The sequence below is a fragment of the Pseudophryne corroboree genome, chromosome 7 (genome assembly GCF_028390025.1).
Source record: "Pseudophryne corroboree isolate aPseCor3 chromosome 7, aPseCor3.hap2, whole genome shotgun sequence".
Lineage (NCBI taxonomy): Eukaryota > Metazoa > Chordata > Amphibia > Anura > Myobatrachidae > Pseudophryne > Pseudophryne corroboree.
The window spans coordinates 288517388-288536519 of NC_086450.1; the positions used below are offsets into that span (position 1 = coordinate 288517388).

Consider the following 19132-nt stretch of genomic DNA (forward strand, 5'->3'; position numbering starts at 1 on the left):
GGCTAGAAGCATGGTCACTTTCCATGTGAGATATTTCAAATCCACCTTCTTTAGTGGTTCAAACCAATGAGATTTTAGAAAGTCCAAAACCACATTGAGATCCCACGGTGCCACTGGAGGCACCACAGGAGGCTGTATATGTAGCACTCCCCTTAACAAAGGTCTGGACTTCAGGGACTGAAGCCAATTCTTTTTGAAAGAAAATCGACAGGGCCGAAATTTGAACCTTAATAGATCCCAATTTGAGACCCATAGACAATCCTGATTGCAGGAAATGTAGGAATCGACCCAGTTGAAATTCCTCCGTCGGAGCACTCCGATCTTCGCACCACGCAACATATTTTCGCCAAATTCGGTGATAATGTTGCACGGTTACTTCCTTCCTTGCTTTAATCAAAGTACTTCTTCCGGCATGCCTTTTTCCTTTAGGATCCGGCGTTCAACCGCCATGCCGTCAAACGCAGCCGCGGTAAGTCTTGAAACAGACAGGGACCCTGCTGAAGCAAGTCCCTCCTTAGAGGTAGAGGCCACGGATCTTCCGTGATCATCTCTTGAAGTTCCGGGTACCAAGTCCTTCTTGGCCAATCCGGAACCACTAGTATCGTCCTTACGCCTCTTTGCCGTATAATTCTCAATACTTTTGGTATGAGAGGCAGAGGAGGAAACACATACACCGACTGGTACACCCAAGGCGTTACCAGCGCGTCCACAGCTATTGCCTGCGGATCTCTTGACCTGGCGCAATACCTGTCCAGTTTTTTGTTGAGGCGAGACGCCATCATGTCCACCATTGGTCTTTCCCAACGGGTTACCAGCAAGTGGAAGACTTCTGGATGAAGTCCCCACTCTCCCGGGTGAAGATCGTGTCTGCTGAGGAAGTCTGCTTCCCAGTTGTCCACTCCCGGGATGAACACTGCTGACAGTGCTATCACATGATTCTCTGCCCAGAGAAGAATCCTTGCAGCTTCTGCCATTGCACTCCTGCTTCTTGTGCCGCCCTGTCTGTTCACATGGGCGACTGCCGTGATGTTGTCCGACTGGATCAACACCGGTTTTCCCTGAAGCAGAGGTTCTGCCTGGCTTAGAGCATTGTATATTGCTCTTAGTTCCAGAATGTTTATGTGAAGAGACGTTTCCAGGCTCGTCCATACTCCCTGGAAGTTTCTTCCTTGTGTGACTGCTCCCCAGCCTCTCAGGCTGGCGTCCGTGGTCACCAGGATCCAATCCTGTATGCCGAATCTGCGGCCCTCCAATAGATGAGCACTCTGCAACCACCACAGAAGAGACACCCTTGTCCTTGGAGACAGGGTTATCCGCAGGTGCATCTGAAGATGCGACCCTGACCATTTGTCCAACAGATCCCTTTGGAAAATTCTTGCGTGGAATCTGCCGAATGGAATTGCTTCGTAAGAAGCCACCATTTTCCCAGGACTCTTGTGCATTGATGTACAGACACCTTTCCTGGTTTTAGGAGGTTCCTGACAAGCTCGGATAACTCCTTGGCTTTTTCCTCCGGGAGAAAAATCTTTTTCTGAACCGTGTCCAGAATCATCCCTAGGAACAGCAGACGAGTTGTCGGCATTAACTGGGATTTTGGAATATTCAGAATCCACCCGTGCTGTTTTAGCACTTCTTGCGACAGTGCTAATCCCATCTCTAGTTGTTCTCTGGACCTTGCCCTTATTAGGAGATCGTCCAAGTATGGGATAATTAATATGCCTTTTCTTCGAAGAAGAATCATCATCTCGGCCATTACCTTTGTAAAGACCCGAGGTGCCGTGGACAATCCGAACGGCAGCGTCTGAAACTGATAGTGACAGTTTTGTACAACGAACCTGAGGTACCCCTGGTGTGAGGGGTAAATTGGAACGTGGAGATACGCATCCTTGATGTCCAAGGATACCATAAAGTCCCCCTCTTCCAGGTTCGCTATCACTGCTCTGAGTGACTCCATCTTGAACTTGAACTTCTTTATGTACAGGTTCAAGGACTTCAGATTTAGAATAGGCCTTACCGAGCCATCCGGCTTCGGTACCACAAAAAGAGTGGAATAATACCCCTTCCCTTGTTGTAGAAGAGGTACCTTGACTATCACCTGCTGAGAGTACAGCTTGTGAATGGCTTCCAAAACCGTCTCCCTTTCGGAGGGGGACGTTGGTAAAGCAGACTTCAGGAAACGGCGAGGTGGATCTGTCTCTAATTCCAACCTGTACCCCTGAGATATTATCTGCAGGATCCAGGGATCTACCTGCGAGTGAGCCCACTGCGCGCTGTAATTTTTGAGACGACCACCCACCGTCCCCGAGTCCGCTTGAGAAGCCCCAGCGTCATGCTGAGGCTTTTGTAGAAGCCGGGGAAGGCTTCTGTTCCTGGGAAGGAGCTGCCTGTTGCTGTCTCTTCCCTCGACCTCTGCCTCGTGGCAGATATGAATAGCCCTTTGCTCTCTTATTTTTAAAGGAACGAAAGGGCTGCGGTTGAAAAGTCGGTGCCTTTTTCTGTTGGGGAGTGACTTGAGGTAGAAAGGTGGATTTCCCGGCTGTAGCCGTGGCCACCAAATCTGATAGACCGACTCCAAATAACTCCTCCCCTTTATACGGCAAAACTTCCATATGTCGTTTTGAATCCGCATCGCCTGTCCACTGTCGCGTCCATAAAGCTCTTCTGGCCGAAATGGACATAGCACTTACCCGTGATGCCAGTGTGCAGATATCCCTCTGTGCATCACGTATATAAAGAAATGCATCCTTTATTTGTTCTAACGACAGTAAAATATTGTCCCTGTCCAGGGTATCAATATTTTCAATCAGGGACTCTGACCAAACTACCCCAGCACTGCACATCCAGGCAGTCGCTATAGCTGGTCGTAGTATAACACCTGCATGTGTGTATATACTTTTTTGGATATTTTCCATCCTCCTATCTGATGGATCTTTAAGTGCGGCCGTCTCAGGAGAGGGTAACGCCACTTGTTTAGATAAGCGTGTTAGCGCCTTGTCCACCCTAGGAGGTGTTTCCCAGCGCTCCCTAACCTCTGGCGGGAAAGGGTATAATGCCAATAATTTCTTTGAAATTATCAGCTTTTTATCAGGGGCAACCCACGCTTCATTACACACGTCATTTAATTCTTCTGATTCAGGAAAAACTATAGGTAGTTTTTTCACACCCCACATAATACCCTGTTTAGTGGTACCTGTAGTATCAGCTAAATGTAACGCCTCCTTCATTGCCAAAATCATATAACGTGTGGCCCTACTGGAAAATACGGTTGATTCGTCACCGTCACCACTGGAGTCAGTGCCTGCGTCTGGGTCTGTGTCGACCGACTGAGGCAAAGGGCGTTTCACAGCCCCTGACGGTGTTTGAGTCGCCTGGACAGGCACTAATTGATTGTCCGGCCGTCTCATGTCGTCAAACGACTGCTTTAGCGTGTTGACACTATCCCGTAGTTCCATAAATAAAGGCATCCATTCTGGTGTCGACTCCCTAGGGGGTGACATCCTCATATTTGGCAATTGCTCCGCCTCCACACCAATATCGTCCTCATACATGTCGACACACACGTACCGACACACAGCAGACACACAGGGAATGCTCCTAACGAAGACAGGACCCACTAGCCCTTTGGGGAGACAGAGGGAGAGTTTGCCAGCACACACCAAAAGCGCTATATATATAACAGGGATAGCCTTATAATAAGTGCTCCCTTATAGCTGCTTTATATATATCAAAATATCGCCATAAATTTGCCCCCCCTCTCTGTTTTACCCTGTTTCTGTAGTGCAGTGCAGGGGAGAGACCTGGGAGCCGTCCTGACCAGCGGAGCTGTGAGAGGAAATGGCGCCGTGTGCTGAGGAGATAGGCCCCGCCCCTTTTCCGGCGGGCTCGTCTCCCGCTATTTAGTGAATCCAGGCAGGGGTTAAATATCTCCATATAGCCTCTGGGGGCTATATGTGAGGTATTTTTAGCCTTTATATAGGTTACATTTGCCTCCCAGGGCGCCCCCCCCCAGCGCCCTGCACCCTCAGTGACTGCGTGTGAAGTGTGCTGAGAGGAAAATGGCGCACAGCTGCAGTGCTGTGCGCTACCTTTAGAAGACTGCAGGAGTCTTCAGCCGCCGATTCTGGACCTCTTCTGACTTCAGCATCTGCAAGGGGGCCGGCGGCGCGGCTCCGGTGACCATCCAGGCTGTACCTGTGATCGTCCCTCTGGAGCTGATGTCCAGTAGCCAAGAAGCCAATCCATCCTGCACGCAGGTGAGTTCACTTCTTCTCCCCTCAGTCCCTCGTTGCAGTGATCCTGTTGCCAGCAGGACTCACTGTAAAATAAAAAACCTAAGCTAAACTTTTTCTAAGCAGCTCTTTAGGAGAGCCACCTAGATTGCACCCTTCTCGGCCGGGCACAAAAATCTAACTGGAGTCTGGAGGAGGGTCATAGGGGGAGGAGCCAGTGCACACCACCTGATCTGGAAAAGCTTTACTTTTTGTGCCCTGTCTCCTGCGGAGCCGCTATTCCCCATGGTCCTTTCAGGAACCCCAGCATCCACTAGGACGATAGAGAAATATTATTTTACTTGTATGTTGCAAACACTAGTCAAAATTAGTGTTGTAAACTGGGGATCAGTATGAAATACCTCCAATCAAAATGGCGACGTTTAAAATCCCGACACCAATTGACTGATGGTCAAAATCCCGACATGGTCAAAATCCCGACAGGGACAAAATACCGACATTTAAAATACCGACAAGGTCAAAATACCGACATGTAAAATGCAGACAGGTCAAAATACCGACATGCATTTTGTTGTTGTTTTTGTGTGTGTATGTCGACATAAGTCAACATGTACACCATATAAAGTGTACCGCATCCCCTCGCATGGCTCGCTGCACTCGCCATGCCTCCAGGTCCACTGGGATGGTAAAGTATGAACAAGTCGGTTTCAATGAAAAAAATCATGAAAAACTCATGTCGTTATTTTGACCTGTCGGCATTTTACGTCGGTATTTTGACTTTGTCTGTATTTTGTCCATGTCGGGATTTTGACCATCGGTCAATTGGTGTCGGGATTTTGAACGTCGGGATTTTGATTCTGTATGTGATTAGATGACTAAACATTTACATTTCTCAAGCTCGTTAAATACTTGAGTAGTTTATGTAATATACTTTTTTTAACTGATACCTGGGCCTGCTGGTAAAGCAATACTACAGTATGTGTGAAATTGCCTTCTAGTCCAGGATTTAAATAATTTCCGGGGTGCTGCAGCTTTAAGTAAACACTGCATTGTGGGCCTGATTCATAGATGTACGCTATTCCCATGTTTCCGCAGTTGGCTGATGATTGTATTACTGGCCATTCGTCTGAGTTGCACGGTGCTTCTGCAGAGCAGATTAGGATCAAATTCAATGATAGTTCTGTTGACCACTCCATAGCCATAGAAGGCCAATACAAATCCCCTTCAGCTGCGACATTTACATGTTTTTGCACAGTATCTGCATACAAAGATGCAGCAGTGGTAGCATTAGTGCACATCTCTTAATCAGGCCCTGTGACAATTTATTGTTCCAAAGTGCCATATTAAAGCTCCTTGCAATAATTTTTTCTGCCACCAGATGGCCCTTTGAGAGAATCATACATTACATCAGTGGTTCACAAACTTTTCTGAATCACGGCGCCCTAGAGTATCAGAATTGTTTTCCTGGCACCCCTTGGTCAAATGTTTCTTATTGAGAAATTTATAAAGAAATATTAAATTAAGTAAATTGTGTTTATATGTCAACTTTAGGTTCAGTTGTGTTGTGATGGACAACATTTGCTTCTGTTTGTTCTCAAATTTTATGATTGGCAGCTACAAGCACTGGTTTTGACTATTATATTGACCATAAATAATTTGAATTGGTCCTGGACCACCAATCCAGGGCACCCCTGCAAGTGTCCCGAGGAAACCCCAGGGTGCCATGGCACACAGTTTGAGAACCACTGCATAACGGGTGATATTCATGTGACCGGCGGTCAGCTGACCGACAGTCACATAACCTCCTACACCATCCCGACGGCTCACTATCCCGATGGTCGGCATGCCGACCAACAGGGACTGTTTCCACTCGTGGGTGTCCACGACACCCATAGAGTGGGAATAGAACCCGTGGCGACCGCAGGTCGCCACCGAGCCTGCAAGGGGTTGCTGCACTCGCCCCTCCCCGCCGGGATCCCGGCGTCGGCAAGCTGACCGCCGGTCTCCTGACCGCCGGTCAGCCGTACTACACCCCTGCATAACATGTTAGAATAATTGATATTCTGCAGGACATGTATGGTATATTATATATTATAAATTGAATTACTATGTTCATGTTCTGGTTTAATTAGTGACTTGGCAGCACCTATGGTCTGAGGGGAGGGAAATATAAGTCCTTTCAGAAAAAAAGGCAGTGATTTCTGCTCATACTTGCTCACAAATCTTTGCTGGACATGGAATTTTGTAAGAGTAGGTCACCCACCCAAATCTTCCCAGTGAAATGGGTGGGATTGGGATGGTGGGGTTTGATGACAAGATTCCCACTGAATCGTCAGATTACGGATGTTGCTCACCCCCAATCTCCTCATAGTGGCCACCTCCATCTCCCCTCCAGGAGGTCTCCAGGATGGGAAATAGCAATTGTTGGCAAGTATATGTGAAACATAACAACAAGTATGGTGAAAGTATTTGAATGGCTTCTACCTTCCTTTTGTTCCAATACAACAGGGCCTGCCTGTTATTTCACAATTCATATGAAGATGATTGGGATAACTTCCATTTGTGCTGTTTGTGCACACCTGGAAAAATAAAGTAATAGTCACCACATTTGATACATGGAACATACCAATATAGAGGTATTTCACAAAATGTAAACAATCATTTGTACCAATTAGAGATGTGCACTTGAAATTTTTCGGGTTTTGTGTTTTGGTTTTGGGTTCGGTTCCGCGGCCGTGTTTTGGGTTCGACCGCGTTTTGGCAAAACCTCACCGAATTTTTTTTGTCGGATTCGGGTGTGTTTTGGATTCGGGTGTTTTTTTCAAAAAACCCTAAAAAACAGCTTAAATCATAGAATTTGGTGGTCATTTTGATCCCAAAGTATTATTAACCTCAAAAACCATAATTTCCACTAATTTTCAGTCTATTCTGAATACCTCACACCTCACAATATTATTTTTAGTCCTAAAATTTGCACGAGGTCGCTGGATGACTAAGCTAAGCGACCCTAGTGGCTGACACAAACACCTGGCCCATCTAGGAGTGGCACTGCAGTGTCACGCAGGATGGCCCTTCCAAAAAACACTCCCCAAACAGCACATGACGCAAAGAAGAAAAAAAGAGGCGCAATGAGGTAGCTGTGTGAGTAAGATAAGCGACCCTAGTGGCCGACACAAACACCTGGCCCATCTAGGAGTGGCACTGCAGTGTCACGCAGGATGGCCCTTCCAAAAAACACTCCCCAAACAGCACATGACGCAAAGAAGAAAAAAAGAGGCGCAATGAGGTAGCTGTGTGAGTAAGCTAAGCGACCCTAGTGGCCGACACAAACACCTGGCCCATCTAGGAGTGGCACTGCAGTGTCACGCAGGATGGCCCTTCCAAAAAACACTCCCCAAACAGCACAGGACGCAAAGAAGAAAAAAAGAGGCGCAATGAGATAGCTGTGTGAGTAAGCTAAGCGACCCTAGTGGCCGACACAAACACCTGGCCCATCTAGGAGTGGCACTGCAGTGTCACGCAGGATGGCCCTTCCAAAAAACACTCCCCAAACAGCACATGACGCAAAGAAGAAAAAAAGAGGCGCAATGAGGTAGCTGCGTGAGTAAGCTAAGCGACCCTAGTGGCCGACACAAACACCTGGCCCATCTAGGAGTGGCACTGCAGTGTCACGCAGGATGGCCCTTCCAAAAAACACTCCCCAAACAGCACAGGACGCAAATAAAAATGAAAGAAAAAAGAGGTGCAAGATGGAATTGTCCTTGGGCCCTCCCACCCACCCTTATGTTGTATAAACAGGACATGCACACTTTAACCAACCCATCATTTCAGTGACAGGGTCTGCCACACGACTGTGACTGAAATGACGGGTTGGTTTGGACCCCCACCGAAAAAGAAGCAATTAATCTCTCCTTGCACAAACTGGCTCTACAGAGGCAAGATGTCCACCTCATCATCATCCTCCGATATATCACCGTGTACATCCCGCTCCTCACAGATTATCAATTCGTCCCCACTGGAATCCACCATCTCAGCTCCCTGTGTACTTTCTGGAGGCAATTGCTGCTGGTCAATGTCTCCACGGAGGAATTGATTATAATTCATTTTAATGAACATCATCTTCTCCACATTTTCTGGAAGTAACCTCGTACGCCGATTGCTGACAAGGTGAGCGGCGGCACTAAACACTCTTTCGGAGTACACACTTGTGGGAGGGCAACTTAGGTAGAATAAAGCCAGTTTGTGCAAGGGCCTCCAAATTGCCTCTTTTTCCTGCCAGTATAAGTACGGACTGTCTGACGTGCCTACTTGGATGCGGTCACTCATATAATCCTCCACCATTCTTTCAATGGTGAGAGAATCATATGCAGTGACAGTAGACGACATGTCCGTAATCGTTGTCAGGTCCTTCAGTCCGGACCAGATGTCAGCATCAGCAGTCGCTCCAGACTGCCCTGCATCACCGCCAGCGGGTGGGCTCGGAATTCTGAGCCTTTTCCTCGCACCCCCAGTTGCGGGAGAATGTGAAGGAGGAGATGTTGACAGGTCGCGTACCGCTTGACTTGACAATTTTGTCACCAGCAGGTCTTTGAACCCCAGCAGACTTGTGTCTGCCGGAAAGAGAGATCCAAGGTAGGTTTTAAATCTAGGATCGAGCACGGTGGCCAAAATGTAGTGCTCTGATTTCAACAGATTGACCACCCGTGAATCCTTGTTAAGCGAATTAAGGGCTCCATCCACAAGTCCCACATGCCTAGCGGAATCGCTCCCTTTTAGCTCCTCCTTCAATGCCTCCAGCTTCTTCTGCAAAAGCCTGATGAGGGGAATGACCTGACTCAGGCTGGCAGTGTCTGAACTGACTTCACGTGTGGCAAGTTCAAAAGGTTGCAGAACCTTGCACAACGTTGAAATCATTCTCCACTGCGCTTGAGACAGGTACATTCCACCTCCTATATCGTGCTCAATTGTATAGGCTTGAATGGCCTTTTGCTGCTCCTCCAACCTCTGAAGCATATAGAGGGTTGAATTCCACCTCGTTACCACTTCTTGCTTCAGATGATGGCAGGGCAGGTTCAGGCGTTTTTGGTGGTGCTCCAGTCTTCTGTACGTGGTGCCTGTACGCCGAAAGTGTCCCGCAATTCTTCTGGCCACCGACAGCATCTCTTGCACGCCCCTGTCGTTTTTTTAAAAATTCTGCACCACCAAATTCAAGGTATGTGCAAAACATGGGACGTGCTGGAATTTGCCCATATTTAATGCACACACAATATTGCTGGCGTTGTCCGATGCCACAAATCCACAGGAGAGTCCAATTGGGGTAAGCCATTCCGCGATGATCTTCCTCAGTTGCCGTAAGAGGTTTTCAGCTGTGTGCGTATTCTGGAAACCGGTGATACAAAGCGTAGCCTGCCTAGGAAAGAGTTGGCGTTTGCGAGATGCTGCTACTGGTGCCGCCGCTGCTGTTCTTGCGGCGGGAGTCCATACATCTACCCAGTGGGCTGTCACAGTCATATAGTCCTGACCCTGCCCTGCTCCACTTGTCCACATGTCCGTGGTTAAGTGGACATTGGGTACAACTGCATTTTTTAGGACACTGGTGAGTCTTTTTCTGACGTCCGTGTACATTCTCGGTATCGCCTGCCTAGAGAAGAGGAACCTAGATGGTATTTGGTAACGGGGGCACACTACCTCAAGAAATTGTCTAGTTCCCTGTGAACTAACGGCGGATACCGGACGCACGTCTAACACCAACATAGTTGTCAAGGCCTCAGTTATCCGCTTTGCAACAGGATGACTGCTGTGATATTTCATCTTCCTCGCAAAGGACTGTTGGACAGTCAATTGCTTGGTGGAAGTAGTAAAAGTGGGCTTACGACTTCCCCTCTGGGATGACCATCGACTCCCAGCAGCAACAACAGCAGCGCCAGCAGCAGTAGGCGTTACACGCAAGGATGCATCGGAGGAATCCCAGGCAGGAGAGGACTCGTCAGAACTGCCAGTGACATGGCCTGCAGGACTATTGGCATTCCTGGGGAAGGAGGAAATTGACACTGAGGGAGTTGGTGGGGTGGTTTGCGTGAGCTTGGTTACAAGAGGAAGGGATTTACTGGTCAGTGGACTGCTTCCGCTGTCGCCCAAAGTTTTTGAACTTGTCACTGACTTATTATGAATGCGCTGCAGGTGACGTATAAGGGAGGATGTTCCGAGGTGGTTAACGTCCTTACCCCTACTTATTACAGCTTGACAAAGGCAACACACGGCTTGACAAATGTTGTCCGCATTTCTGTTGAAATACTTCCACACCGAAGAGCTGATTTTTTTGGTATTTTCACCAGGCATGTCAACGGCCCTATTCCTCCCACGGACAACAGGTGTCTCCCCGGGTGCCTGACTTAAACAAACCACCTCACCATCAGAATCCTCCTTGTCAATTTCCTCCCCAGCGCCAGCAACACCCATATCCTCCTCATCCTGGTGTACTTCAACACTGACATCTTCAATCTGACTATCAGGAACTGGACTGTGGGTGCTCCTTCCAGCACTTGCAGGGGGCGTGCAAATGGTGGAAGGCGCATGCTCTTCACGTCCAGTGTTGGGAAGGTCAGGCATCGCAACCGACACAATTGGACTCTCCTTGTGGATTTGGGATTTGGAAGAACGCACAGTTCTTTGCGGTGCTTTTGCCAGCTTGAGTCTTTTCATTTTTCTAGCGAGAGGCTGAGTGCTTCCATCCTCATGTGAAGCTGAACCACTAGCCATGAACATAGGCCAGGGCCTCAGCCGTTCCTTGCCACTCCGTGTGGTAAATGGCATATTGGCAAGTTTACGCTTCTCCTCCGACAATTTTATTTTAGATTTTGGAGTCCTTTTTTTACTGATATTTGGTGTTTTGGATTTTACATGCTCTGTACTATGACATTGGGCATCGGCCTTGGCAGACGACGTTGCTGGCATTTCATCGTCTCGGCCATGACTAGTGGCAGCAGCTTCAGCACGAAGTGGAAGTGGATCTTGATCTTTCCCTAATTTTGGAACCTCAACATTTTTGTTCTCCATATTTTAATAGGCACAACTAAAAGGCACCTCAGGTAAACAATGGAGATGGATGGATACTAGTATACTTATGGATGGACCAGCGACTGCCGACACAGAGGTAGCTACAGCCGTGGACTACCGTACTGTGTCTGCTGCTAATATAGACTGGATGATAATGAGATGAAATTAATATATATATATATATATATATATAATATCACTAGTACTGCAGCCGGACAGGTATATATATTTATTATGTAATGACTGATGACGGACCTGCTGGACACTGTCAGCTCAGCAGCACCGCAGACTGCTACAGTAAGCTACTATAGTAGTATGTATCAAGAAGAAAGAGAAAAAAAAAACCACGGGTAGGTGGTATACAATTATGGATGGACCAGCGACTGCCGACACAGAGGTAGCTACAGCCGTGGACTACCGTACTGTGTCTGCTGCTAATATAGACTGGATGATAATGAGATGAAATTAATATATATATATATATATATAATATCACTAGTACTGCAGCCGGACAGGTATATATATTTATTATGTAATGACTGATGACGGACCTGCTGGACACTGTCAGCTCAGCAGCACCGCAGACTGCTACAGTAAGCTACTATAGTAGTATGTATCAAGAAGAAAAAAAAAAAAAACACGGGTAGGTGGTATACAATTATGGATGGACCAGCGACTGCCGACACAGAGGTAGCTACAGCCGTGGACTACCGTACTGTGTCTGCTGCTAATATAGACTGGATGATAATGAGATGAAATTTATATATATATATATATATATATATATAATATCACTAGTACTGCAGCCGGACAGGTATATATATTTATTATGTAATGACTGATGACGGACCTGCTGGACACTGTCAGCTCAGCAGCACCGCAGACTGCTACAGTAAGCTACTATAGTAGTATGTATCAAGAAGAAAGAGAAAAAAAAAAACCACTGGTAGGTGGTATACAATTATGGATGGACCAGCGACTGCCGACACAGAGGTAGCTACAGCCGTGGACTACCGTACTGTGTCTGCTGCTAATATAGACTGGATGATAATGAGATGAAATTAATATATATATATATATATATATATATATATAATATCACTAGTACTGCAGCCGGACAGGTATATATATTTATTATGTAATGACTGATGACGGACCTGCTGGACACTGTCAGCTCAGCAGCACCGCAGACTGCTACAGTAAGCTACTATAGTAGTATGTATCAAGAAGAAAGAGAAAAAAAAAAACCACGGGTAGGTGGTATACAATTATGGATGGACCAGCGACTGCCGACACAGAGGTAGCTACAGCCATGGACTACCGTACTGTGTCTGCTGCTAATATAGACCGGATGATAATGAGATGAAATTAATATATATATATATATATATATATATAATATCACTAGTACTGCAGCCGGACAGGTATATATATTTATTATGTAATGACTGATGACGGACCTGCTGGACACTGTCAGCTCAGCAGCACCGCAGACTGCTACAGTAAGCTACTATAGTAGTATGTATCAAGAAGAAAGAAAAAAAAAAAAAACACGGGTAGGTGGTATACATATACAATTATATATATATTATATACAATTATATATATATATATATATATATATATATATATATTAAACTGGTGGTGATTAATTAAACTGGTGGTCAGGTCACTGGTCACACTATCAGCAACTTGCAAGTAGTACTCCTAAGCAGACAATCACAATATATACTGGTGGTCAGTGTGGTCACAATGGCAGTGTGGCACTCTGGCAGCAGAGTGCTAGCAAAAGTGTGCACTGTACGTTAAAATATGTACTCCTGCTCTCAGACTCTAACTGCTCCCCACTGTCTCCCCCACAAGTCAGATATACAGTCACACTATCACTTCAGCAAGTAGTAGTACTCCTCCTAATGCTCCCCAAAATTACTAAAGTAAATAATACTGTGTCTCTCTCTACTCTAGTAGTCTCACTCTCTATAAACGGAGAGGACGCCAGCCACGTCCTCTCCCTATCAATCTCAATGCACGTGTGAAAATGGCGGCGACGCGCGGCTCCTTATATAGAATCCGAGCCTCGCGAGAATCCGACAGCGGGATGATGACGTTCGGGCGCGCTCGGGTTAACCGAGCAAGGCGGGAAGATCCGAGTCGCTCGGACCCGTGTAAAAAAAACTGAAGTCCGGGCGGGTTCGGTTTCCGAGGAACCGAACCCGCTCATCTCTAGTACCAATCCTATAGCACTGTCACACATCACTCACTTTCAGCATTGGGTATTTTCAAATGTAATAATAATAAATAAGACAAAGTGTCTGATGACATTATTTCCCACTAAGGTAATACTCATATGAGACAATCTGTGTTAAATTATTAACTTATTTTCTTTGAAGATTCTGCCTATATGAAGCAGGTTATGTTACTAATGAAAGAACCATCTCATGTGGAAATCCTGTATGGATAATAGACAGTACTACTATTATATATTCTATTAGTGTATACCCTATTCCACAATTGATTTTGGTGGTGCTTGTGCTACCATTAATCCTGTATAATAATACAGTAGATTATCATTTGACTTATGATCTAGGATATGGATATTTAGCCATAGAGCAATTCTGGTCATAAGAAATTGTAAATAAGATGTATCTATTTATTATTGTATGTATTTTTGTGTTTGGGTTTAGAGCGACACAACAATCACAGAAATCCCATGCCTCCTGTTGTCTTAGATGTGCTAATAAAAGCCACGTTTTCATTTATTTCATCACATCGTATGTACAGATGTTTCCAGTTACTGTGTTGCTGCATATGCTACGCAGCGATATGCAGCAGCAGCCAGCGCTCAGTCGCTCCTACAGGTTTCCCATTGTAAGCATATGGATAGTGTGTGCATGTGTTAGCGCTATGCCGCGAGTCGCATTCTGCGATGCACATGCATCGCACAATAGTGTAAATGGACATATCTGTATCAGAGTGTGCCACACACTATGCAATATCGCATACCATCCGGCTGATATTGGCCAGTTTGCTGCGATATTGTATAGTGTGTACGCTTGTTACCGGATACGATTTGCGCTCCCGTGAGTCTTATACTGCATGCAGGTCCGACGTATGATATCCCCCGTCGCAGCCGACATTGGTAAGTGTGTATGCACTTGCCGATGTTGGGGCCCCATCACAGATGATGTCGTATCGAGCGAACATTGTTCTGATGTGTACACATCCTAAGCAAAAACCTCTGATTTCACTACTTACTTATGCTACTTTGGGAGTGGCCGCAACACTATGGGGGTCATTCCGAGTTGTTCGCTCGTTATTTTTTTCTCGCAACGGAGCGATTAGTCGCTAATGCGCATGCGCAATGTCCGCAGTGCGACTGCGCCAAGTAAATTTGCTATGCAGTTAGGTATTTTACTCACGGCATTACGAGTTTTTTTCTTCGTTCTGCTGATCGGAGTGTGATTGACAGGAAGTGGGTGTTTCTGGGCGGAAACTGGCCGTTTTATGGGTGTGTGTGAAAAAACGCTGCCGTTTCTGGGAAAAACGCGGGAGTGGCTGGAGAAACGGAGGAGTGTCTGGGCGAACGCTGGGTGTGTTTGTGACGTCAAACCAGGAACGACAAGCACTGAACTGATCGCAGATGCCGAGTAAGTCTGAAGCTACTCAGAAACTGCTAAGAAGTGTCTATTTCGCAATTCTGCTAATCTTTCGTTCGCAATTTTGATAAGCTAAGATTCACTCCCAGTAGGCGGCGGCTTAGCGTGTGCAAAGCTGCTAAAAGCAGCTTTGGAGCGAACAACTCGGAATGACCCCCTATATTGGAACAATAATTTATCTTATAGTTAGTCTAGTCATAATTTTTTTCTACATAATCTTAGTGTTACGTGTGGAATCAATTCCCCCTTGTCTACCTATATGTTACTTAAGGACAGGTATCCACTGACCTTAACATGTAAGTAATAGTGCAAGTGGGTGTGGGGGTATGGGTTCCAGTTTTGTTCACTGTTCTAGCATTAAAAACATCAGTATGTGCACAAATGTGATGCCAATGTGTATCAGGCTGTGGTCCACATGGATCATGACTTTATAATTAGTGATGAGCGGGTTCGGTTCCTCGGAATCCGAACCCCCCCGAACTTCACCCATTTTACACGGGTCCGAGGCATACTCGGATACTCCAGTATTGCTCGGTTAACCCGAGCGCGCCCGAACGTCATCATCCCGCTGTCGGATTCTCGCGAGATTCGGATTCTATATAAGGAGCTGCGCGTCGCCGCCATTTTTCACTCGTGCATTGGAAATGATAGTGAGAGGACGTGGCTGGCGTCCTCTCACTTTGTTTCAGAACTTTCAGGGGGCTGCAAATATCTTTATTCTGGGGACCAGCAGTATTATAGGAGGAGTACAGTGCAGAGTTTTGCTGACCAGTGACCACCAGTATTATACGTTCTCTGCCTAAAAAACGCTCCATATCTGTGCTCAGTGTGCTGCATATATCTGTGCTCACACTGCTTTATTGTGGGGACTGGGGACCAGCAGTATTATATAGGAGGAGTACAGTGCAGAGTTTTGCTGACCAGTGACCACCAGTATTATACGTTCTCTGCCTGAAAAACGCTCCATATCTGTGCTCAGTGTGCTGCATATATCTGTGCTCACACTGCTTTATTGTGGGGACTGGGGACCAGCAGTATTATATAGGAGGAGTACAGTGCAGAGTTTTTCTGACCTGTGACCACCAGTATTATACGTTCTCTGCCTGAAAAACGCTCCATATCTGTGCTCAGTGTGCTGCATATATCTGTGCTCACACTGCTTTATTGTGGGGACTGGGGACCAGCAGTATTATATAGGAGGAGTACAGTGCAGAGTTTTGCTGACCAGTGACCACCAGTATTATACGTTCTCTGCCTGAAAAATGCTCCATATTTGTGCTGCATTGTAGTATATATAGTAGGAGTACAGTGCATAATTTTGCTGACCACCAGTATATAATATATAGGAGTACGGTACAGAAGGCCACTGCTCTACCTACCTCTGTGTCGTCAAGTATACTATGCATCCATACCTGTGGTGCATTTCAGTTTTGCACAGTTTGCTGACCACCAGTATATAATATATACCAGTACGGTACAGTAGGCCATTGCTCTACCTACCTCTGTGTCGTCAAGTATACTATCCATCCATACCTGTGGTGCATTTCAGTTTTGCACAGTTTGCTGACCACCAGTATATAATATATAGCAGTACGGTACAGTAGGCCACTGCTCTACCTACCTCTGTGTCGTCAAGTATACTATCCATCCATACCTGTGGTGCATTTCAGTTTTGCACAGTTTGCTGACCACCAGTATATAATATATAGCAGTACGGTACAGTAGGCCACTGCTCTACCTACCTCTGTGTCGTCAAGTATACTATCCATCAATACCTGTGGTGCATTTCAGTTGTGCGCAGTATATATAGTAGTAGGCCATTGCTATTGATACTGGCATATAATTCCACACATTAAAAAATGGAGAACAAAAATGTGGAGGGTAAAACAGGGAAAGTATACGGATGTGGATAAATCCACAGGGAACCAGCGCTCAAACCCTATTTGTAGTGGTGAATGATACGGTTATAAAGTGAAACTAAAATCAATAATTTTGGTTCTTGGGTCATTTTACTGAACTTTTGTGTTTTGGATTTTACATACTCTCTACTATGACATTGGGCATCGGCCTTGGCAGACGAAGTTGATGGCATTTCATCGTCTCGGCCATGACTAGTGGCAGCAGCTTCAGCACGAGGTGGAAGTGGATCTTGATCTTTCCCTGTTTTAGAAATGGGTTCTCTGCACACTGAGGTGTTAATCTGAGGCGGGCTGTGCTGCTGGTAATGAGGGGTGTCCCACCCCCCCTTAAATGGTAAGTATACGGATGTGGATAAATCCACAGGGAACCAGCGCTCAAACCCTATTTGTAGTGGTGAATGATACGGTTATAAAGTGAAACTAAAATCAATAATGAAAAAGCAGGTAATATACTTAAGGTTGTTTATTCTAAGATGCTGAAATACTTTCTTTCCCAACAGGTATAAATTCGGTTTAAAAGTCAATCAGTGATTGGGGCACGCTCCTGGTTTGAGCTTAAATTCTGAAGTGCAAGGTTCAATTGAAAGAACAAATGCTGTAATCTTTGTAAAGTCGAAAAAAAGAAAAAGAAAAATGCCACAAAAAAATATTAATGATAATATGTACTAAAGTCCAAACGGTTTACAAGTCTATACAGACAGCGGCGTCCCGCTAATCTGTGCTCTGAAGTGAAGGATTCTCTTGTGAAGTGATGAACAGTTGACAGCGGTAGTGTATGCTTTGGTTAGAGTGGAGAATAAGGACCCTGGACTGGCGCTATTCCTCCTGCAGCACGTTCCACAGTAGAGCGCCCGAATCAGGCCCGCTCTATGGGGCCGCTGACCAGGGGTGTGCGCCTGTCACAGAGGCGAAGTGGACCCGGCCGGAGCTCTCCGAGCGGCTGGCCGCGCCTCTCCTCCTCCTACAGGGACTTACCTTCTCCCTTCCCCTCTGCCTTCCACTCTCCGCTGTCTCGGGCTTCTTCCGTCGCCTGGCAACCGGTTGCTTCCGGAACTCCGGATCACGTGACCGGATGGTTTGCGGAAAGGATTAGCAGTACTGTCCTTCTTTGTAGTGAATATTCGTCCTCAGTCCAATGTAGTATAGATGGGAAGCTCCAACGCGTTTCGACCTGTTAGAGGAAGACCCTAACAGGTCGAAACGCGTTGGAGCTACCCATCTATACTACCTTGGACTGAGGACGAATATTCACTACAAAGAAGGACAGTACTGCTAATCCTTTCCGCAAACCATCCGGTCACGTGATCCAGAGTTCCGGAAGCAACCGGTTGCCAGGCGACGGAAGAAGCCCGAGACAGCAGAGAGTGGAAGGCAGAGGGGAAGGGAGAAGGTAAGTCCCTGTAGGAGGAGGAGAGGCGCGGCCAGCCGCTCGGAGAGCTCCGGCCGGGTCCACTTCGCCTCTGTGACAGGCGCACACCCCAGGTCAGCGGCCCCACAGAGCGGGCCTGATTCGGGCGCTCTACTGTGGGACGTGCTGCAGGAGGAATAGCGCCAGTCCAGGGTCCTTATTCTCCACTCTAACCAAAGCATACACTACCGCTGTCAACTGTTCATCACTTCACAAGAGAATCCTTCACTTCAGAGCACAGATTAGCGGGACGCCGCTGTCTGTATAGACTTGTAAACCGTTTGGACTTTAGTACATATTATCATTAATATTTTTTTGTGGCATTTTTCTTTTTCTTTTTTTCGACTTTACAAAGATTACAGCATTTGTTCTTTCAATTGAACCTTGCACTTCAGAATTTAAGCTCAAACCAGGAGCGTGCCCCAATCACTGATTGACTTTTAAACCGAATTTATACCTGTTGGGAAAGAAAGTATTTCAGCATCTTAGAATAAACAACCTTAAGTATATTACCTGCTTTTTCATTATTGATTTTAGTTTCACTTTATAACCGTATCATTCACCACTACAAATAGGGTTTGAGCGCTGGTTCCCTGTGGATTTATCCACATCCGTATACTTACCATTTAAGGGGGGGTGGGACACCCCTCATTACCAGCAGCACAGCCCGCCTCAGATTAACACCTCAGTGTGCAGAGAACCCATTTCTAAAACAGGGAAAGATCAAGATCCACTTCCACCTCGTGCTGAAGCTGCTGCCACTAGTCATGGCCGAGACGATGAAATGCCATCAACTTCGTCTGCCAAGGCCGATGCCCAATGTCATAGTAGAGAGTATGTAAAATCCAAAACACAAAAGTTCAG

General features: G+C 46.3%; 1 protein-coding gene across 1 annotated transcript in view; it reads right to left on the reverse strand.

Annotated features, from left to right (window-relative positions):
- RHBDF1 (rhomboid 5 homolog 1) overlaps positions 1-19132 on the reverse strand; it is a 353761-nt gene that overhangs the window by 37484 nt on the left and 297145 nt on the right. Inside the window, exon 14 of the mRNA XM_063934209.1 lies at positions 6714-6808. Within this exon, the coding sequence (XP_063790279.1) occupies positions 6714-6808 (95 nt within the window). The remainder of the gene's footprint in view (positions 1-6713; positions 6809-19132) is intronic.